We start from the raw sequence: 24,207 nt of genomic DNA on the forward strand, positions 1-24,207 counted from the left end.
AAAAATATAATTTTTTAAGTCAAAATGACTTTTTTCGCGACTTTTTTAATATTTGAATGAAATAAACGTTATTATAGTTATTAGTAGGCTTATATTTATGCATTCGTGCAACAAAAAAAAAATTTTTGGAAAAATTTTTTTTTTCATTTCATATATTTTTTCAGAAATTTAGTTTTTTTTTTAAATCGATTTGTGTGTGAACTTTTTTTATATTTCAATGGAATAAACGATAGCATAGTGATTAATAGGCAAAAGTTCATTCATCCCTGCTACAGGAAATCATTTTTGAGGAAAAATGTCAAAAAGTCATAACCCTAGTTTCCATGTTATTCTGATTGCAATGATATAATTTATTTCGTGGGCAGACCATGCTTCCGGACATAATGACAAAAAAGCAAAAGGAATGACTCCCAAAATGCTATAATTTTATTCTGTATGGACTATGTTGATTAGATCTAACAGTGGGAAAATTAGTTTATGATATCTGCCCCAAAATCGCATAAAAAATTACTGTGAGAACTTCCTTTTTCGGCGAAATTGATATGATCAGTTGTAATTATGTGTGTGTGTCAGCCGGACGGACAGGTTAAATCGACTGCAAATTGTCTGAAACGGATTTCGTACAAACTTACTTGGGGTCTAAAACTATTATTTAGATGAGTCACATTTTCATTAGGCTAAAACCTTAAGGTATGCAATATTTTGTTTCTTTTTTTCAAAAATTCCTTAACTGAATTTCTTAATTTTTATTGAAACCGATATGAGAGTGGGTACATCGATATTTTTCAGTCTTTCATTTCGTCAAAATTTGAGCCATCAAGCACTTTTTTTATGAGATAGACCTGTTGGCTAAAAATTGAGACGTCGATTTATGGACAGATCGAATACCGGCAACACGACCAAACATTTCCATTCACAAAAATAGTTTAGGGTGTTTTTGTGTTGCATTTTTTGGAAGTTTGAACTTATCGGATAAATAATGGGCTTTTCGGAATTTATTTGATCGAATCAAAGCCATACAAATTGAAGTCAAGGTATGGCGGTTTTTAACGTACTGCAAGATTTAAACTACTGGACATTATAATAGAAAAGGAAATTTGCTAAGATCGTGGGTAACACTGACTCATTGAAATGTCTTAACCTATAAACTGCAATATATTGTATAAGTCTGATCACAATTTCAGCATTTTCAAAACCAAATTTTGACAAGAAAAATGTGACAATTGTTGTGTTCTGTCTAAATTAAAATTTCAAATCGAAAGTTCGAATTATAAATGAAAAAAAAAATCTGTTAAAATGTGTCGAAAAGAAAGTTGGAACGAAACACCCAAAGATTAGTTGATGTGTTTTTTTTTGGAATCGACAATAAGGAACAAACCCTATCTAACTACCCTGTAGGGACTGTGGCCGATTTAAGGCTCACATAAAGCTAGCTTTTTTTTAAACATAAGTGGCATTTTATCGATAATTTTGTCTATGCCAACTGACTAATTTTACAAGGCGATGAGCGCCTGAGTTGTCAGTATTGTCCAACGCCAGATAACTTTTCGACTGATAATAAACTAACTTTTTTTTGCCAATTTTTAGTCAGTTTAAAACATAATGTGAAAAAAAACAATTTTTGTTTCTGTGTGTTTTTTATTTTTGACTTTTCATATTCTCTCTCTCATTCTCTTTGTCTCTCTCTCTTTTTTGTTAGAGAGAAGAAAGGGCAAATTTGTATATTTCCTTTGTGTTCCTTTTTAATTCCAGAATAATATGAGTAATATGTACGAATATGTTCAGTCCATCAACACTGTATTCTATAACTGGATGCTGCATTTATACGAAGAATATTAAGAAAAAGAAAGTGCGAATTATTTATACATTTGTGCCTTATTTCTTCGACAAACACAAATACTTTGCAGACGGTACATGTTTCTGTTTCACGGTGGTTAATCTCTAGATAACTTTTCGACTAACTTTATATTGGTCGAAAAGTTATCTAGACATGGACAATTGCCGAAATTTTTTTCTGTTCAAAGTGGTTCATCTCTAGATAACTTTTAAGCCAGTTTTTAGTCAGTTTAAAAATTATCGATCTATTATCAATCATTTTATCAACTGGTTAATAAAAGTCCGACAGGGTACCTCAAGAATACACAATTGCCTTGTTTCTTTAAACGATTCGAAAACAAATTCGTTGAATTACTACAATAGCAGGAGTGTGGTATTAATTAAAACTAACTTGGTTTCATAGAGAAACAGCCCATAATAGTTAGAAATAAGAAATTTTATAGGTTAGGAAATGTTAACATGCACAATTCTAAGGAAATGAAAATTTCTAAATTACTGTATAAGTTTATCTACTAACAAATTTAGAATGTCTTCTATTCAACTACAGTCTTTGTTTTAAATACCTCTTGGTTTAAGTGTATGTGGCACAGGAGTGACAGCTTGAAAAGTGAAATTTGGAAATTGTATTGAATAATGATGTGATTAGATAGAAGATACACAACAGTGTAATGACTCCAATTTTCAAACAATAAATTTAAAATAAAGTATTAAAAAATACATATGTATTTATAACGGCAAAAATGTGGTCTTATATGGAATAATATCAAGGACGCTGAAACTGTCATACGATATGACGAATTAATCATACAAGTCGTTTAAAGACTTAAGATATATTTGCAAAAAGAGTATAAAAACCAGTAGTACATCTCTTGGAATCTTTATAATATGAGATGTACAATTTTCGTAAATAAACTAGGTAATGAATGGAGTCGAATAACAACCTGACAATTTTTGCCGCTGGTAAAATAAATAGACCAGAACCAAAAAATTAACGTAACACAAAACAAAACCCAAGAGAAATCAAGTAAAACGAAATTCAAACAAAAACTGAAAACGATATAAAACACTTGTTAAAACTGAATGAAAACAAATAGAAAATAAATAAAAAATAAACAAAAGATACGCGCACACACACACACGTCCATATATCACCAAACACTTGCACACACTTTAGTTGGAGCAGTGGCATGTGCAGGTTGTTCTCGGTGATGATAGTGGTGCTATACAACTATACTAAAAGTTAGTCATTCCGTCAGTTGTTATTGTGACACTTACCTCCTTGTAATTCCTCATCATTCATGTATGTGGCCAGTTTTGCCAATGAACCCAAACGGGCTTCATTGGTCATGTAGGCGGTGGTAAAGGAACCCACGCGGAAATTGGGCTTCATCAAATGATTCTCTTCTTCGCCACTTTCTGCATTTGAAGCTGATGTAGCTGCTCCTGTAGGACAATTGTTGATCAATTGTTCCGAGGTGCTAGCAATGTTACTATTGCTATTGTTGTTGCTATTTTGTAATTGCAACAATGCTTGGGTGATTTCTGCCATTTGCTGCGGTGTCATTGACTCACAAGACGATAGAATCATGTTATTGTTGTTGTTGCTGCTGCTGTTGTTGTGCTTATTCAATTCTGTCTGTTCCAGATTATCTTCCGAGTTGGTGTCAGACTTTTTGCCATTTGTATTGTAGCTAAGCTTCTTCTTGCGAGTTTTGCGTCGCTTTAGTGAACCTTTGCTGTCATAGCTCTTAACTTGAGCTGCTGTCGAAGAGGTGCGTGGTCTGCCTGGCGACAACGAGTCCAATGCCGACTCACTTATGGAGTGTGAAGCCAAACCAGATTGTACATTGCTAATGGTGCTGACTTTGGCCGCCACTTGTTTGGCATCGGTGGTCAACTGAGAGAGGCATGAAACCGACCAGGGTCTCTCGGATTTGCGACGTGATTGCTGGCGTTTAATTACCTTTACATTAAGACTTTGATTACTACCTGGTACCACCATGGGTTCAGCTGAGCCACCCATACGCTCAGTAGAATTGCCATAGGAATTGGTGCTAGTTTGCATACATGTGGCTATGGATTCAGTGAAACCTTCTGAGGTATCATCGGAGCAGTGTTGTGGAATTGAATCAGTTTCAGAAGCTTCACCCGAAGCCTCACAGTCATCTGTGCGTGAAGGACTTGCAGCTATGCTTGATGGTGAAGCCATCAGCTGATGATCCTGTGACGATTTCAATTGAACCGGTGTGGAGGGTTGATGTTCGAGCCATTCCTAAACAACAAAACAAAAACACAACACAAATCAGTATCAGTACCACAACAAATTGTGATAACAGCAGCACATCTACTCATACCTGTACTCGCTTTATGGGACCCGGCATTATACTGACTTCACGTTTTTTAATGGTTGACGATATCTGCACCAGACCGCCACAGTTGATGGAATGCTTTTGCTTGGTTGGTGTTTTCAAAGCTTCGTCACGTACTAAATGCTCTGCTTCGAGTACCAACTGTTTGATGGATTCGTGCGATACTTTACCCTGTTGTTTTTGTTGTTATTATTTCGATTCGATGATGATTTTCGTTTTTGTTTCAGCGTTGATGAGGAGGAGAGCATGTATACATCCATCCAGCGACGTCGACGAACGTAATAAAATCCGACAACAACAGGCAACAAACATCAGGCAAGCGGGCAGACAAGACCAAACCGTAGCGGCAACAAGACATGATTGAATGGATGGATGGATGGTGGACATGGAACGAGACGAGAAGTAAAAAAGAGAGTAAAATAGAAATTAATACACATGAGAATAAAAAACAAGTAAAAATAAAAGGTAGATAAAAACGGGCAAAGACAAAAACATAATAATAATAATAACAACAATGACGTTTAGCCATCAAGCCGGGCTGGGCTCAAAAAACAATAACAAAACAAACTATATGAAAAAAAGAAGTGTCTATAAAACAATAAAACCACCTCAAATAAACCTGGTCAATTATGACAGCTTAAAAATGTACCCTACATAGCATGAGGCAACAACACCTGGTTGGTTGTAACTTGTTCGGTCGGTCGGACAACAACGGTAAGTAGCTGCAATAGAAACAGCTGGATATACAATTCTCAAGTTCAATTTTTGTTAACGGTTAAATACATACACACATGTATAAAATGCAGAACACAGATACAAAATGTAGCGAAGAAATATAGAGTGTGCTAGGGAGATCGTGAGTATTTATTTCACGTGTTTTCTCTAAATGAGAACTTAAATCGCGGCTCTTGTTTTTGGAGATCTTTGAGCAAAACAGCTGATCACACATTGTTGTTTATTTTGTTTTATTGTGGAATAATTCTAAAAGAAAACCCACAATGATTGCATTCTTAATAGTTTAACGATATTCAGTTATCAAAAGTAAGAGTAAAATAGTTAAATTTGGATTCTTTTATTTATTTTGAAGACTACCTATTCATTTACCCCCATCTAAAAACATAATGGTATAAATTTTTCATAGAATATTTCTTGTGGAACGTGAATAATATCAACTGGAATGATTTCCTAGCCGAATACTAACTCATCCTGTGGTTGTGCGTTAATACACTTGTATTCTTCAACTAGAGATTGAATAGCTGTAATATGAGGTGTGCTCACACTTGGAACCGAGACGTTATTACACGAAGCAAGGTAATTTTATTTGTCATTGTGAAGCTTTCGATGCCAAAATTCTACTGATGACAGCTGTATTATTAAGGATGAATCGTAGTTAAAAATTTAAGTAATAAATGATCTAAAGTATATTTATGAAGCTTATTACCATTTATATGTTTACAAGTAGCCAGGTAGAGTTTGGTAGGCAAACCTAATAGTAAGTTTACAAACAAAGGAGGATAACCCGGCAAAAAGCGCAAATGCAAACATGCTATAAACAATCCAGATCAAACTAATCCGAATCTGCCAACAACGGTTTACATTTTTATTCCCTCCACCATGGAAGATATATTAATATAGTTAGGTGCCACCATGGTGTAATGATAAGCACGTCCGCCTTGCACTCTGTATGCCCGGGTTCGATTCCCAGCCTGGGCAAAACATCATACTTTAATGAAAACGACATTTCCTGAGTATTCCAGCAATGTAAAAACTTCTCTATAAGTGGTGCAATAATAAATAAAAGTAGGTGCTATATCATTGAGCTGATACGGATCGGCGTACATTTATGGATATACATAAGAGAAGTCTACCGTGTCCCTTCGGGGGTATTTAAAATAGGTTAAATAGGCCCACGTTTTGGTATAACAAACATATAAGCCGACGTGTCGCTTTATGGAACTATGAAGATATTAGTCCCATTTGCTCTTTGAATTTGGGATTTAGTGCTTCGGGAGGTTAACAAGCATTTCTACCAAAAATTGTTTATATAAGTCCAAATTTTGGTATAGGTCCCATATAAATCAACTCGCAGATTTAAGGCCACTTTTGCCCGCCGAGTTAGTTGTAATTTGGGATTTTGTGTTCCCAGAGAATATAAAATATTTTCGTTATCACCCGATTAACTTTTTTTTTAATTTCAGCCACATTATCCAACCTAAATTGCTGAATTTGGGTTTCAATATAAAAATTGCTGAAGAAATGTCAATAGCAAGGAATCAGCCAATGTCAACATCATGGTATCCTTGGCCAGCGGCTAAGATGGATGAGGAACACTGAGTAAGCAGCAAGAGGGGCCTAATTGCATTTTATTCATGGAAGAACTCCATTGGTAAACGCTGGGGTCTTAGACCGCATACAATATGCTGGTTTTATAGGACAGTGGTCGGCAGGCCCTAAGTAATACTTCGAACCTGTTCAAGTTAGCTACTGTGCAACGAGCTGCGTCAGTTCTCATTACTGGAGAAGTAAAAAGCTACCCTCAGGCATCATTATAAGCTGTACTAGATATCCAACATTGGATACTGCATAAACTAGGTGAGCATCAAGCAGACTGATGTGTCTTGAGGCTTAAGGAGCTTAATATGTGGCGTTGTTCACGGCTTGGCCATGCAAGCGTTCTACACCGGATTCTAGCCACATTATTCTGAGTGACATGGGGTATGGTGAAACCGACAATATTTCGGCAATCAAAGACTTTGAAAAAGCTGAAGCATTAATCCCTGACATGAGTAAGTGGGTTCCTTATACCCTAGCAAGCAATTCCAATTAACTCCTTTTTTCCCTACATTTGTGCTTTATCTGCTCTCCTCCCACTTATTTTCTGTCCTTTTCCCTTCATTTCGCACTCCTACCTCTTTCTATCTCTTTTCAGGATGAGCACAATGGACCCCCGGTCGTCGGGTGAGGTGGCTGTCAACAATCAACGGCAGTTGCGCATCCTTTAACCTAACCTATCAGCCAAGCAAATGCCAGCACAACTATCGAGAAATTACAGAAGAAGCCCTCAAAACTAAGGAGTTTGAAAAAAAAAACAATCGATCTGGCGTGTGTATCACGATATATCAGTAGATAGGGAACTCTGTGAACAGATATAATCCGATCGGCCTTACTGACATACAGACATACTTTTATGTGTAATTATGCTTATTTAATAAAATACTACTAGCCTCAATTCGACTCTGAAATATTGTCCCAGCGGTATCTAAAAGGTCTGATAATAAATAAAAGAAAATTGTTTAGCTCGCCGATTGGTTTGTGTTCGATACCTTTGTGGACGAAAGAAAGTTTTATGGCCCAATTAAAAAATTATCGAAATTTTAGATCTTACGATAGGATCTTTTTGAGAAATTATAATTATAGAGAGCTCTAGAATTTTGTGTGCTAGGCCGAGTAAGCAATATACATATGTACATTTGAATATCAAAAGAATAAAAAAACAAACTACTTTTTATTTTCATTTCAAATTATGGCGAACAGAATTCAAACAATTTTATTACCTCTCTTAGAACTTTCTTATCTGTGACGACGCTTTGCTCTTTGTTCTGGTTCAGAAAAACACAAACAAATAAACCAAATTGCTAATAACTTGGACGGAGAAAAACTTATTTAACTGGAGGGTTTCGAATGTTCCCTAGTGAATACTTAACAACTAACTTCAATGTTCCCAAGAAGTATTTTTCTACGCCAATAAATAAAATACTTGACTAAAAAAATAAACCAATATTATCTTCTCTGCAATTTATTAAAGTGACGCATCAGAACTTCATGTACTTTACTGCAGCTACAATATTATCGCCTATGACCAATTAATAACACAATTCAAGTGAGACCGGCACTCGATTTAGAGAGCACGTAGTACATATTGTAGATGGCAAAAAATGATTTCAAAGAAAAGCCACTAGAAGCCAGCCAACGACGGACATTGATAAAAGTCTGAACTGAATTCCATACAATGAAGAAGACGCTCGCTCATCATCATTGTCTGCCATCTTCATTTTCATCCCATCACCGCCATTAAGTGTCAGTCAGTCATATCAGTTATTAAAGGGTGTGAATTTTTTTAAACCCCTTGATGTGTTTTGACGTGTTCTTTTTATGTGCCAGTTTTTTGTTTTTAGTTCAAAATTTCTTATTCGTTCGTAATAAAGATAACGAATTTTTAATTATTTATCAATTTGATAATTTTGCAAATTTTTTTGTTTGGAAAGTTTTGTTTTTTTTTTCTTGACAAAAAAAAAAAAAAAACGGGAACGTATGGGGGGAGTGTATTATATTATTTAATATTTTATTGTTTATGGTGGTAGCTTTTGACTGAAACTTTGCGGTGGTTTTCAAAAGTGATGATGACCTCATTTTATTCCATACACACTTTTTATGGCAAATTATTGATTTTGCTTCGTTAATGGTAAACGAAAGCAGGCGAAAAGAAATTACGAGCTGTTAAATTGTAAAACATTTAATGATTTTGTTAACAGACAGGAAAGGTTCACTTAAATAAAGAAATATTTTTCTAGGGAAGTGAGACAAAGAAACATTTGAAGTAATGAAAAGCACACATCATTTTCAAAGATTTTCCACAATACGAATTTGTAAATCTTTGTGAAGAATTCCGATAATTCGAAACTCTAATTCGTAAGAAAATTTAGGTCCACTCTATAGATGGTTCCAGGCCCTTTTCATTACGAATTATTTAGATTTCACTGCATTTAAATAAAGCTTTATTTCAAGTTTTTTTATAACCTAGAACCAAGCTTTAATCAGTATTTGGGTCGTTCTATTTACTTTTGACACACTTATAAAGTTTCCAAATACGACCCCGTCTGTGTGTCAGTTTTCAAAACAACAACGAAAAAATGGAGAAATCAGCTGACCTTTCAAGTTAAACAACTCCAATGCCGCCGCTGTTACTGATCTAATATCAGAACTTGAATAATAAAATTAAGCGGCTAATTTATAAAGCCATTTAGACAGTTAGTCAGTCAGTCAGTCACAGTCAGTCAGTCATTCATTGAATGCAAGTAAAATGCATGTTAAAAAAATTGACTCATTGAAATAGAAATAAAACAAACTAGAATAACAATAAAAATGAACTAAACTCTATAAACAAATTACCATAATATTGAAAGAATACAAAACAAAAAGTTAAACAAAACAGTAACAAAAACACATGTAAATTAAATGAAATTACAAATTAGATGAAATTATTTGGAGCGCAACGTTAGATTTAGAGTTTTGAAAACAAACCCTCATTTTTTAAAGTAGTGGAACAACTGTAGTTGCTTGCTTGATTTTGTTGTTGTTCTATGACACAAAATCAAAACGGAAATGTGTATAAAAACTAATGAAGGCATGCATTAATTTCAGGCTACTGGACACACAGCCATAAAATTTGTTTTGAAATAATAATAAAAACCGTAGATCATAAATCAATGGGAGGAGTTTTAAACAAGAGAGACAAAGAAAAGATTATGTTATAGTTTATATTGTGCTACAGTGTTCCAAATGCTATATAAATTGTCACAATTTATGATGGATAATGATGCGAATGCCATCAGGAACGCTAAATCATCCAAAGCGATGGGCCCTAATGGAATCTCCATGGTAAAAGCTGGATGAGGCGGGAGTTATGTATCACACAATGTTCTCAACCTGTCTCTAGCAACACACATCTTGCCCGAAGTCTGGAAAATACGCAGCATGGTCCCACTACTGAAGCAAGGCAAGGATGTCAGCAAATGTGAATTGTAAAGACCGATTTCATTTTGTCGCCCGTAGCAAAGGCGCTTAATGCTTTACTTCTCCCAAGCGCCAGATATAGCTATCCACTTGTCGATCATCAGCATGGGTTCCGTAAGCAGCACAGTACGATAAAAAACTGTACGCCATCTCCACACATATTGGTCGAGGACTCAAACAGAACAAGCCATGTGATAGGACAGTGTTGGTGGCGCCCGACTTATCAAAAGTCTTTGATGCTGTTAGGGTCTCTACGCTGTTTTTGAACATTGAGCAGACCAACCTCCGGCCAAGTTTGAGTTTGGTAAGTTGGATAATCAAGTTTGAGCTGGATAATCAATTATATGTGTGGAACAGGAACAAGAGTTCCTAGCCACGTAGAGGGAAACAGGGAGTTCATTAAGGTGGAGTGATATCTACGGAACTGTTTAACCTCTACCTAATCTCCACCCCCTCCAGAGATCGTAACGTATGCAGATAATTGTATGATCTTGGCGTCAGGTACTTTCCCTTATGGCATTTGAAAGGCTGAACTCCTATTTGAATGATCGATTTATCAACTTTTTTCCACACGCGTGGAATACATATGCAAAGATCCGCCAGTAAACCTTCGACTATGTTTCCCACATTGACTGCGTAGGTGAACAGAGAACTAAATGTCATGGCCGATGGTAGCCGAATTCCGACCACTAACTATCCCAAGATTCCTGGGGGTCACATTCGACAGCATGTTCACGTCGTTCAAGAATACCACAGCTACCTGCGACAGACTGAGATATTGGAATATTTTTATCAAGTCTCTAGCCGGCAACACTTCAGATGCAGTCAAAGAAACCTAGTTGCCGACATTGAGATGCAGACAAAGAAACCTAGTTGCCCACATATAACGCAATTGGGCGATCTGTGGTAAGCTGTACGGTGCTAGTTTGGTCCGCGAATAGAAGTGCAACGTGATGGAATAATGCAACAGAGTGCCTACGCATCTTCAGTGGACCACAAGGTCCTCGGGTGTTAACGTAAGAGCCATCCTGATCACCATATGGTGGATGGACGACTAACAGACTAGTTTTGTCTCTAGGGCAAGGAATGATGACGCCTTGCGAAACATCTGCATAGCATGCGGCATATTCCCGCACAACACACTGCACCTTTTGAACTGCCCTACCAAACTAACACAACTAATTCCACTAGCTTTGTGGTTACAACCCATTGAAGCAGACACTAGTGATAGACCCAGAGCCGGATTAAGCAGAAAATGAACTGTTACAACAATAACTAAGTCTGTGGGAATGGAGACTTTCAAAATTGCTTACCTCCAAAAATTAAGTATTAAGAGGGTTTCAGAGTTTTGAGGCCTTTTTTTGAAAGTATGAAACTTTTAGCGTATTTATCTGACATTTGATTTAGATTAAAGCACAAAAGTGGTAACTGAAGGAATGTGTCGGTGCCTTTTGGTCATAAACATACATATGTTCCCATAACATCACCGAAGGTTCAATGGAGTTTTGCCACCGCTGAAAATGTCGTTGTTATGGTGAGGGATTGAACGGCAGAGATTATGTGTCCAAAGCGGACATGATTACCCCTGCACCACGGTGGCTCTTTTTTGTAAGTAAATCTAATTTTTGGGAGTCATTCCTTTTGATACACCTTTTCAGATGTAATTCGAGAATTCCATTTGTAATTCGAATTATTCCATTTGTAATTCGATTTATTCCATTTGCAATTCGAAATATTCCATTTGTAATTCGAATTATTCCATTTGAAATTTCAATTATTCCATTTGTAATTCGAATTATTCCATTTGTAATTCGAATGATTTCATATGTAATTTCAAATGAAATAATTCGAATTACAAATGGAATAATTCGAATTTCAAATGGAATAATTCGAATTACAAATGGATTAATTTGAATTACAAATAGAATAATTCGAATTACAAATAAAATAATTCGAATTACAAATGGAATAATTCAAATTACAAATGAAATGTTACGAATTACACATATAATTCTCGAATTACAAATGAAATGTTACGAATTACAACTAAAATGTTTCGAATAACATCTGAAAAAGGTGAAGTCATCAGGATTTTTTTTATAATTTTGTTTTGAGTTTTGGGTCATTATTAGACAGCGGAATCCTATGCAAATGCATATATGGTTAGGGTGGTCGTAGAGAAAATCTGATTAGACAGAAACTCATTTTATCACAAAATAAAACGAATTAGGCCCTGAAATTTTTGCGTATATTCCATATTTTGCATATTGTGCATATTTTGACATATTTTTACATATTTGCATAAAATGAGCATATGCAAAACCATATGCAAAAATATATACAAGGACTTGTGGTCTAAAATCCCACCGAAATGGCTAAAATGTGGTATTAAGTCTTCGTTAGGGGTATTTATACCCGAAATTTCTCGGTATAGGTTCACGTCTTCATATAGCCCCCATGGAACGGTACCTCCGGATTTCTGGTATTTTGAAGGTTGTGGCCTCAATATCCCTCCGAAATAGATGAAATTTGGTATTAAGTTTCCTTGGGGGTATACAATTTTGCACCTGAAATTTGTCGATATAGGTCCACGTCTTCATATAGCCCCCATAGAACGGTACCTCCCGATTTCCGATATTTTAAAGGTTGTGGCCTCAACATCACATTTAAATGGCTGACATTCTGTATAAAGTCTTCGTTGGGAGTATAAAGCTTTCCACCTGAAATTTGTCAGTATAGGTCCACGTCTTCATATAGCCCCCATAGAACGGTACCTCCGGATTTTCGGTATCTTGAAAGTTGTAGCCTCAGTATCCCACCGAAATGACTGAAATTTGGTATTTAGTCTTCGTTGGGGGTATACAACTTTACACCTGAAATTTGTCGGTTTACGTTCAGCCCCCATATAACGATACCTCCCGATTATCGGTATTTTGAAGGTTGAGGCTGTGGTTATAAATTTCTCTATTTTATTGACCTCTGAATAGAATTTTAAACAGAAAAATTGTACATACAAGATGTAAGATGTGCAAAGTTTGGACCAACGTCAGTCACTCCTTTCTGTAACCTACAGCAATTTTAGCTGGTAAGAAAGCATGGACTTGCCCACGAGAACCGTTAATCGCTATAAACATTTGCTAACATTTTTAAAGTGACCTTCAAAAGATTTTACACTGCGCTTAAGCCAACATGTCGGAGCTTTTGAGGGGAACTTAACGTACTTTCGGAAGATGTTACAAGATCCAAAGTTTGAACCATATCGGTTGATCCGTTCAAGAGTTATGATGCGGACAATCTGTTTAAATGTTTTTATAATGTGGATTTTGTTTGTTGCCCAGTGTCATTAGGTAATCGTAACTAAACCAATAACATGAAGCTGATGTCATTCATAAACAATTAAGAAATAAGTATATATTTTAAATACGAAAAATTTCATTGCAACTGTTTTTTAATTAAAATCATGTGGTACTTTTTAGAAAGGAGGTAATTAGCAAAAGTCCGCTATTAGTGTTAATGATATACCCAATTAAAATATGAATAACATTCACAATACATTTGCATACATTGTGAAAGTGGAGTTGAAGTTATGATTTGTTGATTTCAAGAAAAGAGATGGCATCAATGGATGTTCTAATTGTCGTGATTTAATTAGTTCAGAACTAGGCCTGTAATCCTGGAATTAGTATAATACGATCTACAAGTAATGCAGCGAGAGAGAAAGAGTCAATTTGTTATTTCCTATGATATCCACAAGCAGTGCCGACCAAGAAGAGAGAAGCCACAAATGTGAATGTATTCAAACCATTGGCAATTTATGACAGTGTGTTAGTAAGATTGTATGCTCCCAAGCTACAAAACAAAAACAAATCAAAACATTTGATCTCTCTTGCACGCTCATTCTTTGCGTTCGGCTCGTATTTGTGTGAATAGCCGAAAATCTTCGTAACCAGCGACAAATGGCTGTTCGGCACTGGTCTAAAGCATAGCCGACCAAGAAGAGCGAGCGCTTAAATTGTTTATGTGTGGGTAAAATTACACTGACAGAACAGGGTGATGATTTTCATATTGAGTGTGAAATGAAAAATATATTGTTGGCGCGTTCGCTTTGTATGACTTCAATTAAAAATAATATAAATAACTTCATAATTTGAAAAGTATTTTTCTTCATATGTTAATTTTTTTGAGAGAAAAAACAAATTGTATATAAAAATGATTTTTTAAGACTTTCTAAGCATACATACATTTTTTATTGTTGCATTGCAGACGAGGCATTCTGCGTCATTAAAAATATTAATACAAAACAAAAATCATTTTCAAATTCTTCTCTCCACATATTTGCTGTACAACTGCAAAATCTTTTCTGTGTACCCAAAAATAAACAAATAAAGCGGCATCAACCTGCTTGCATGAAATTCAGTACAAGACTGAAGTAAAAAAATCAAAACATTTGCTCTCTTACTTTGCGTTCGGGTCGCGTGTGTGTGATTTGCCGAAAAACTTCGTAACCAAATCAATACCCACGAACGGGTTTGGTCTAAAGTGGAACAGTTACTGTGACTCTGAGAATAGATGAGTTTCCGATAACGGACTAGTTCATCTTGGTAGCGCGATGGTCAACTGTACATACTTCTTTGAAGGCCCTACCTCTTTTTTCAATGACATTAAAAAATAAAGAAAAAATAGTCTGCATTCAAAATTCACAAACTGATTTCCCCCCTTTTCACACCTTTAACGGAATCGAGTTACAAATAATTTCGACAACATTTAATTTCACATTAACTTAGCGTCACTACAAGATATTTCGTTTAGTATTTCTTATTTCGTTTAAAAAAGTTTACAAAACCATTATGAACTGTTTAGCAAAGTTTTTTTTTCTGTTGCTGATCTTGATAATTAAAATAGTGGTAAAAAGCGCAATGCGTCTCTAGTTGTTAGTTAAAACGGAAACAATTTATTTTCCTCAAAAACTTGGTCTTTTTTCACAACCGCAAAAAACAAACAACAACAAAAACAGTGATATGTAATGTTTGTAAGACCATATGAAACCAAAGTAACAACAACTAAATAAGATAACAATCATTTTGTAAAAAATAAATAAATAATCCCTCTAAGCAACAAAAAAAGAGGCTATTGCAATTTCAAAACTAATACACAGAAAATAATGTGGAAACAAATTAAGATATTAATAGGCAGAGCTTATCTCCCTTAAGCTCGTGATAAAAACGAGGATGAAATAAATCTTAAATTTAAAGGGGTGTTAAGTTCTTTTGGGTCCAATTAAGGATTCAATTTGATACGTCGGTGATAGATACAAGATCTTTAGCCGGAAGGCCTATAACATATCGTCTATAGGCAGAAGACTTTTTACAGTCTTGTTAACAGTTCTTCTATAGGCAGATGACCTCTAACATGTATTTTACAGACAGAATACCTTATGCAGGTCTATCTATATACAGAAGACCTATAACAGGTCTTCCACAGACAAACTACCTTTACCAGGTCTCTATTGACAGATACCTTTAAGAGGACTTCTATAGACAGAAGATGTTTTTCGGGTCTTTGATAGACATGGCCACTTTTTTAATTCTCACTGTGTATTTGCAAAAACCTCCCATTTTTACGCAGAGTCATTGGAAACCTAAGAAACCAAACTTTTTCCCGAAGACTATGTTTTTCGTGTTTTGTTTTTGGGGAAAAAGCCTAAGCAAACAAACAAATACAAGAAATAAAATGGCAGAAAAAAGTAAAACAAGATTGGGCGTTTGTGATAATTAATGACAATTATTACAAACTTCAAATTAAAATGTTGTCGACATACAAACACAAACAAAACTAAGAGAGCGAAAAAAGCCATCCTACCAAATGGCCAGCCAGTCATTCACGTTAGTATAACGCCTTAAGTAAATGCCTAGCTGGTCAGAAGCAACTTAACTTGGCCAATTAACGCAAAACATAAGCGACATTGTCTGGCGGAGGCACAAAACATAAATGACAACCGCAAACCATGATGACGCGACCAACCAACCAACCAACCGCATGGCCGGCCGACAATCACAAAGATTTCAAATCTAACGTCAGTAACAACAACAATGAGAGCACAAACTGTAACTAAATCTCAATTAACTCCAATTTAATGCTTAAACTTTGTTGAATACAACACAGGCTTTGTCATACAAAAGAGGCTGGACCCGGTGCGGTGCCGCTTGTGCTAATAGAAAAACCACAAATATCAACAAAAAAACGACAAAGTAATGACATTCAGTTTAAAGTGAAAACAGGAAAGTCTACAGGATAGACAATTTGTTTGGGGAAGACATTAATGTTGACCAGGGCCTTTTGGTGTTAAATGTTGATGCAGCAAGCAATGCAGATTTTCTTGGTCTTTGCCATAAATCTCAGTGTCGGTCACCTAAATAACACAAGACACTGCAGACAGTTGTCAGGGTGGCCGGATGAATGAATCCAAAACAAAAATACATATTAAAGAAAGTTAAGTGAATGAATGTTGAAAAAGGAAAGAAAACTGTCTGATTGTTATTTTAGTGATGGTGGCAGCATCACACATAGAATCGGAATTTTTGATGAACTAATTAGAAATGGAAAATAACCTTGATACGTATTCCCATTGAGAATCTCACATAGACCCAATCAACACAGTATACACAAGCAACATAATTTTTCTTATATTACAAGAATACCATTTGGGCGGGGTTTTTCAACATTCGGGCCATTATCGAGAGAATTATGGGGAATAAAAATTTAGCGTAGTAACTAAAATCACCAAGACTACTATTTGGTGGCAGAGATGTATGAACAAGTGGCCCTAAGTGTTGGGACATTTCAGGCCCATACCTCAGGAAGTACTGGCTTCTCCTAGCAAAAAATATAATGTATTAGTCATTGGATAAGGTTCATATCTGAAGGGATAGATCGACATAGTCCATCTTGGAACTGGACTTAGTTCTGGGAGTATTTCCTTTCGGTGGTTATTTCAGTTGTCACAGTAGGACTTTTGGGTCATTATGTTAGGAAGCATGAACTTGCCTATTGTATCAATTGTCTCACAACTTCCCCAAACACATCTCGTACGCAAAAATTAAAAAAAAATTGTTAATTTTTCTTTTGTTTATTTATTTGTTACCACAAAACAAACAACTAACACTTGACTCATTATTATTATTTTCATTATTGCTTTGTGTTGAATATTTGATGGCTTTTTGTAATAAACCAGATTAGATGATGTCTATTTTAAAAAGCTCCTCATATACACACCACCACTGACGTATGTAGTATTATAACAAATTAGACATTTGATTTTGGCAGGCAACAGCCATTCAGGCTAAGCAAGGCAATCATCTGTTGTTTTTATTCGCGAGATACAAAACACCATTTTAGATATGAGCTTGTGCTTAATACGAATAAACGCAAATATGTGTATTTTTTCACTTTAAAATTTATTTACACGAACTCTTATTCATCGTTACAACAGCGAGAAAAAAACCTCAATTGGCGTACAAATAAATTTTAACAAAAATGTTAAACTTAATTGTTATTTTACACGCAAAAATTCGATGTATGAGGTAGATTTGTTTTTTTTTTTCTTCGTCGTCTTCTTCTACTTTATTCAGCTGTTGCGGTATGGATATTAGATATTAACACACACACGATTTTATTTTTTGAACAGTAAATTAGAGATTGCTAAGTTGAAAAGCAGAGATTCTTTGAAAACTTTCCTTAGAAGACTTCAAGGACTTTCAACCTTTGTAAAGAGAAGCCTTCTAAAGCTCTTCTAAAGCAAGAAGACTTTCTATAGGTAGAAGACCTATAAAAGAACAGTAGGAGAGTATGCCTTCCACAGAGTTTCTATATACAAGGTACCACAGTTTATACAGTTGGACACTAAATACAAAGAAACTCAAATCACAATAATATAAAATCTATTATGTTTGTTGTCAAAAGTTGTTAACATAACTCTGAATGGCCCACCTTCTATAGGCCTTGCAAGGTACCTTATACAAATCTCCTGCAGAAGGAAGACCTTTTTAGAGTATTGACAAAAAACCTTTTAGAGGTCTTCTATAGAAGACCATTTACAGGTTTTCTATAGACAGAAGACCTTTTTTAGTCTTTTATAGACAGAAGACCTTTTACAGCCATTCTACATATAGAAGACCTTTAACAAGTCTTCTGTTGACAGACGACCTTTAACAGGTCTTCCATAGATAGAACACGTTTTAATTGTGATATATTCTATATAAACAGAATAATTTTAGAGGTCTTCTACACACAGGTCTTCCCTGGACCGAAGACATTTTACAAGCCTGCAGATCGTCTACCGGTCTTCCACAGACAGAATACCTTTTTAAGGGTCTTCTATAGTCCGAAAACTTTTTACAGGTTTTCCATAGTACGAAGACCTTTTACTGGTCTTCGTTGGAGAAAAGACTTTTTGTAAGTCTTCTATACCCAGAAGAGCTTTTACACGTCTTCTATAGTCAGGAGACCTTTAACAGGTCTTTTACAGTCAGGGTTTTTATAGTCAGAAGACCTTTTAAGAAATTTTCTATATGTTTGCCGGTCTTCTATTGACAAGATATGTATAGGCAGAAGACCGCTTGAAGGTCTTCTAAGAGCAGAAGACCTTTTACAGGTCTTCTATAGACAGAAGACCTTTAGCAGGTTTCTTATAGACAGAAGACATTTTTCTATAGTCAGAAGACCTTTTAAAAATATTTTGTATACACAAGACCATTTGCCGGTCTTCTATTGACAAGATATGTATCTTGTACATGTTTTCTATAGGCAAACAACCACTTACCGGTATTCTATAGACAGAAGACCATAAAAAAGCCTTCTATATAAAGAAGACTTTAACAAACCTTCTATATAAAGAAGACTTTAACATGTCTTCTACATACAGAATACTTTTTACAGATACAGTAAGAAGGTCTTTTATAGGTCTTCTATAGACAGAAGACCTTTTACATGTCTTTTATAGATGGAAGAATTTTTCCAGGGGTCCTATGGTCAAAAGACCTTTTACAGGTCTTCTATAGACAGAAGACATTTTGCAGGTCTTCTATAAGCAGAAGACCTTTTATAGGTCTTCTTTTGACAAAATACCCTTTTCAGGTCGTCTATAGACAGTAGACAGAACACAGGTCTGCTGTAGACAGGATACGTTACACAGGTCTTCTATAGACAGAACACCTTTTAGAGGTCTGTTATAGTCGGGAAACCTGTTACAGATCTTTTATAGACGAATACCTTTTGCAGGAATTCTATAGACAGAAGAACTTCGAGATATCTTCTGTAGAGACAGAATATTTTACAGCTCTTCTCTGACAAAAGAAATTCTACAGGTCTTCTATATAATAATGTTCCGCAAACATTCAAGGCGGGTCTTCTATGGTATTCTATAATCAGAAGGTCGTTTATAGGTCCTTTATAGTCAGAAGAACGTTTATTGGTCTTCTATAGACAGAAGTCTTTGTCAGGTCTTCGATAGACGGAGGACATATTTACAGGACTTCTATAGAAAAATGTCCATTTACAGGTTTTCTATAGTCCGAAGATCTTTTACAGGTTTTCAGTTGTCAGAATACCCGGCCTTCTATTGTCAGAATATCCTTTATAAGTCTTCTATAGACGCAAGACCGCTTTCCGGCGGATATGGTACCTCTAATCCGACAATTGACGTTGTTAGCCACACAATCCACGCTCAGAGCAGGGAATTATGAGTGCAACCCTCTGTCAGACGATGAGATGGATACCACCTTTATCCCATTTCAATCGAACGGAGAAGATCTATGAAAAGCAAGTAAGAGGACAACACCATTAAGTAGGACAGGCTCTGCGAAGACGAGGAAGAGATTGAAGGGATCAAACATCCTATATGTCGGTATCCTAGTCTGATGAACAAAGCAAACAGGCTGTTTGGCGCCCTTGAGATTATATCTCATTTCCTCCATCACTTCCATATAACCCGCGGTCTTGATAATATGCTGCAGAAAACTTAGATGACAGTTTTATTCTAATAATTTATTTATTATAATTTATTCTACACCTAGTCGAATTAATCTCTCTCCCTTTTCCTTTCTCTCTCACGGTGGCCCTGGCTATGTCGGGGCATATAGGTTGAAACAATGTTGCAGGTCTTCTAGTTTCTTCGCAGACTCTGCGAAGACGAAGAAGATATTGAAAGGACCGAGCACCTTTAGTGCCAGTGTCCTAGTTTGATGAACAAAAGAAAGAGGCCGTTTGGTGCCCTTGAGATTATATCTCACTCTTATTTCTCTTCCATTCATTGATAAGATTTGTGCAGCAGAAACCTTAAATGGCGGTAAGGCGCGTCTTCTTTGATGTACAGGCGTTCGGTTAATTTATTCTACACCTAGTCAAATTAATCAATTATCCCTTGTCCTTTCTTTTCTCTTTTCATGATGGACCCCTGGCAATGTCGGTGCATAGGTTGAACCCATGGTGCAGGTCTTCTAGAGCTATACTTACAACAGCAAATATTCTTGGGGTAATTTTGAATTTTCGCTAAGTATTTAAAAAAATTGATTTTGTTTGTTTTATATCCTCAGCTTTTAGGCTAAACTTTGATACGACCAAAACTGTGCCTCATCGAAATAAGGGTTTTAGACCCTAAGTATGTTCTGCAATTTGGAGTTGATTAAGCCATGTCCGTTCGTCTGTCTGACTGGTAAGCACAATAACTCTCTAACGGATCAAACAATTTGGTTCAAATTCTGGGTGTTTTGTCCAAACCTAGTTTATGTTCGAAGATAGACTAATCTGTCCATTCCTTCCGGTATCTCCCCCACAAAAGTTCAAACATATTTACTAAAGTGATGCGCACGATAACTCTCGAAGGGAGTGGCCGACCGAATAGGTCATAACTTTGCATATGGTAATATTATTTCCAGGCATAGATCAGATTTGAATGTGGACTAAATCGGAAAGAGTACAGTTTAACAGCTCCTTTCGGATCGTTTTAAATTTTTCACAACAAGTTCTCATCACAGGCTCTGTTACGACGGCGCAATTTTTTTCAGCGACAAGTTTATAATTCCCTTGATAATGGTCCAAAAGCTCCAAACAAGCCTGCCGGAACCAACTAAACAGGTTACTACGTAAGATAACTCTAGAAAGGTGAAACCGATTTGATCCAAACGTTGCACATAGTATTATTTCTAACAGACTCGGACTATGTCCGAATGTTGACTATATCGGACTACTCTTTCGGGTACCTACCACACAAAGTTAGGACAGAGTGCACTTTAAGGATTCATCTGGAATCGTTTTAAATTTTTGGCAACATGTTGTGTATGCGGCCCCAGTTACGACGCAGCAATTATTTTTGGGGACAAGTCCGTACTTCTTGGGAAATTGGCACACAAACTGAAAAAATCCCTATAGACTTCAGAAGTATTGTGTTTACTTCTTTTTTAGGTCCAAGTTTGAAGGTATATCTCTGTCGGCTCTGCTGACTGATACTTTCATACTTGTTTTTGTTTTGTTGGGGGGTTTCACAAAATAATCCTTGACAGTGATGACAAATTCCCCATTTTGAATCCCTATTCATTAGCCATATTGGATTTCTGAGTAATTTACAACAACACACTAATAAATAATCATAACACCTCGATTTTGTTATTGGTGTTCCTGATAGAAGTCGCTCAGTGGTGGTGGTCGTGGGGTTGCAGTGATTGTTGTTTGCACGTCATAACCAATAAAACGAAAGATGAAACGATAATCGAAACAAGACATACGATTTTTAAACGAATGCATGAATGAGTAACTAACTGGATGCAATGAATGTAAAAATTACACTAGTTTCTTTTTTTTTTCAACATAATTTTTCCAACACTTGCCTCTGTGATGTTAGCGGTGACAATTTTTTTCTTCTGTTAGACTTGATTTTAATTAGATTTTTTTTTTGTTTTAAACAACTGTTGTTGATTAAAATATAAACAATTTTGTATTAGATTTTGATTTTTAAACAATTCAATATGACATGTTCCATGAACATTTCTTTTTCTTTGTGGTTTTCACTTTTTGATGTTGTTTTTGTTATTATTTGACACTTTCCGAAAACGTGATAAATTTCCGTCAAATTTTAAACCGTTGTTTATTTTTTATTAATATTTTCTTTGTTTGGTTTTTCCAAGAACTTTTTTTATTTTATAAGAAATTAAATTTTAATAAAGTTTTAAGATTTTTTTTTTCTGTTCCGTCTTCTAGCCAGCGTTATTTAAACTGAAACACAAACTCAACAAGTTGCGATATATTCAGTCCATTCGCCTGTCAATTCACTGTACCTGTGTACTCAACACGAATTTTTCTTTGCTTGTGTGGTGTTTCTTTATTTTCCACATGCCTTGCCTTTTTTCCATTTTGTTTCGTTTATTTAAGCGATAAGATAATAACAATAATAATATTATAACGAATGGTGGCTATAACAGCAACAACAACAATCAACAAAAGTAATACCAATTCCAATATCAAACACTAATTGTTGTTGCTGCTGATTTTGTGAAAAACTACAATACAACAATAACAACAACTGGACTAAATATTTTCATATTGTTGTTGGAATCTTTCGGTATATTGTTTTTGTAGAACTCAGTCATGTATCAGCGATATCAGCCTGCTAGGAATATTTTGTGAATATCATTTGATTATTTTTATATTCAAGTTTGTTGATCTAATAATTTCGGCTGACTGAGTGGCTGGTAGCGTTAGAGTTTGTTTGGCTATGTTTTATTGTTTTACATTTCAAATTTGCAAACATTTTGTAAAACAAAACAAATCTACACTGGCATACAATGTGAAATCAATTGTCAAGGAGAGATTTTAATTCGAATGAACTTGAATTCAAATTGGAAACATGCCCATATATTTGGTGTAGGTAATATGTGACCATTAGCCGCATTTTGTGGTTAAATTGAGAAAATCGGATCAGATTTTGATATATATACATATATCGAAATCTGTTTTGAAAAGTGTTCAATGAGACAATAATTAGCACAAATCCATTCATGAACATAGAATATTTTGAGCTCGAGTTTTTTGCCAGAAAAACGTGACATTTTTAATACCATCAGTAAAACCATTCTACAAGTGTCGCCGCATTAGGTTCGACGTTAAAAAAATGGATCTTTGAACTAAAAATAAAATCAGCCTATTGTCTTCCATATAAAAAGGAGTCCCTATTTTTATTTCTTGTAATATTGTGCCATGTAAAACCATTCCACAAGTGGCGCCGCATTAGGTTCGACGCGCCTTTTGGACTCGAAGTTAAAACAATGGATCCTCAAACTAAAAATAAAATTGACCTCTTGATTTTCATATAAAAAGGAGTCCCTATTTTTATTTCTTCTCGTGGGAAATACACAATTTTAATAAATGAGTTTTACATTTTACCAAAAATTGTGTGTAGTCCAGTGTAATATTTCGAAGAAGCAACATTGTTTATCATTTAACATTTTCGATCGTGTGTTTGGCATTTATTATTTATCTTCTGCAAAGTGATAATTAATGTTTTGTTTTTTCTTTTTTTCTTTTATGATTGATAACGTCTAGAAATAATTAACTATCAATGAATGTTTTAAATTTTATTAAAATAAAATTCATTCAAATACTAACCACGTGTGTTTAACGTGCGTAACGTAATTTAACCTTTATAATGTTTGTTTAATTTAAACAAAAGAGTATTTGATTTAAACAATAATCAATGGGTTTGCTTTGCTTGGTCATTGTTGATATAAGGTCAACAAACTCATGAGTTACTCTATAGGGTAGTATGTATGTAGTAGTAATTTCCTAAAAGTAGGCAACGATTTTTGATTTTAATGATTGTTTTTTTTTAAATAAATAATTTCTGAGGACTTGTCGAATAGTCCATATTTACATTAGGCAATTTTCTTTGCGGCAATTGCCAGTTTGTAGGTGAGAGAGGGTGTTGAGAGGCAAAGGGTTACCATATGCCATCAAACTGACAATTGCCGCAAGGAAAATCGCCTAATATAAATATGGAAACATGCTAGACAAGAGAGCCTCCTTAATAAAATAATAACAAAGACGCATTTAAAAAAATTTTAAATTTCAGCATTCGAAGTTTGCTAAAAAGGTATCGCGAATTTTGATTTTCGATTTTTTGTTGCCTTATGTTGTTACAGATTTCAATTTCCCCGATTTGTGC

The 24,207-nt window shown here is 35.3% G+C and overlaps 1 protein-coding gene and 1 long non-coding RNA gene across 19 annotated transcripts in view; one reads left to right on the forward strand and one right to left on the reverse strand.

The window, feature by feature from the left end:
* klar (klarsicht) overlaps nucleotides 1-24,207 on the reverse strand; it is a 648,847-nt gene that overhangs the window by 41,504 nt on the left and 583,136 nt on the right. For 16 of the 17 annotated variants that reach the window (XM_073982967.1, XM_073982966.1, XM_073982965.1 and 13 more), the window contains 2 exons: nucleotides 4,191-4,376; nucleotides 3,112-4,108 (listed from right to left, as the gene is read on the reverse strand). In XM_073982967.1, coding sequence (XP_073839068.1) covers nucleotides 3,112-4,108; nucleotides 4,191-4,376 — 1,183 coding nt within the window. Of the gene's footprint in view, nucleotides 1-3,111; nucleotides 4,109-4,190; nucleotides 4,377-21,877; nucleotides 22,360-24,207 lie in introns of those variants that run through there. The other variant, XM_073982982.1, reaches the window with a different exon arrangement.
* On the forward strand, nucleotides 4,431-7,726 carry LOC141402169 (uncharacterized). 2 transcript variants are annotated; one of them, XR_012412545.1, is made up of 3 exons: nucleotides 4,431-4,919; nucleotides 6,404-6,991; nucleotides 7,135-7,726. It is a non-coding gene; the product is annotated as an uncharacterized lncRNA (long non-coding RNA). The 2 variants fall into 2 exon arrangements; XR_012412546.1 differs by lacking the exon at nucleotides 4,431-4,919 and adding an exon at nucleotides 5,347-5,516 and having other exon boundaries at nucleotides 7,135-7,703.

Source organism: Musca autumnalis, unplaced genomic scaffold, assembly GCF_047663935.1.
Source record: "Musca autumnalis isolate F117 unplaced genomic scaffold, ASM4766393v1 scaffold_4, whole genome shotgun sequence".
Taxonomy (NCBI): domain Eukaryota; kingdom Metazoa; phylum Arthropoda; class Insecta; order Diptera; family Muscidae; genus Musca; species Musca autumnalis.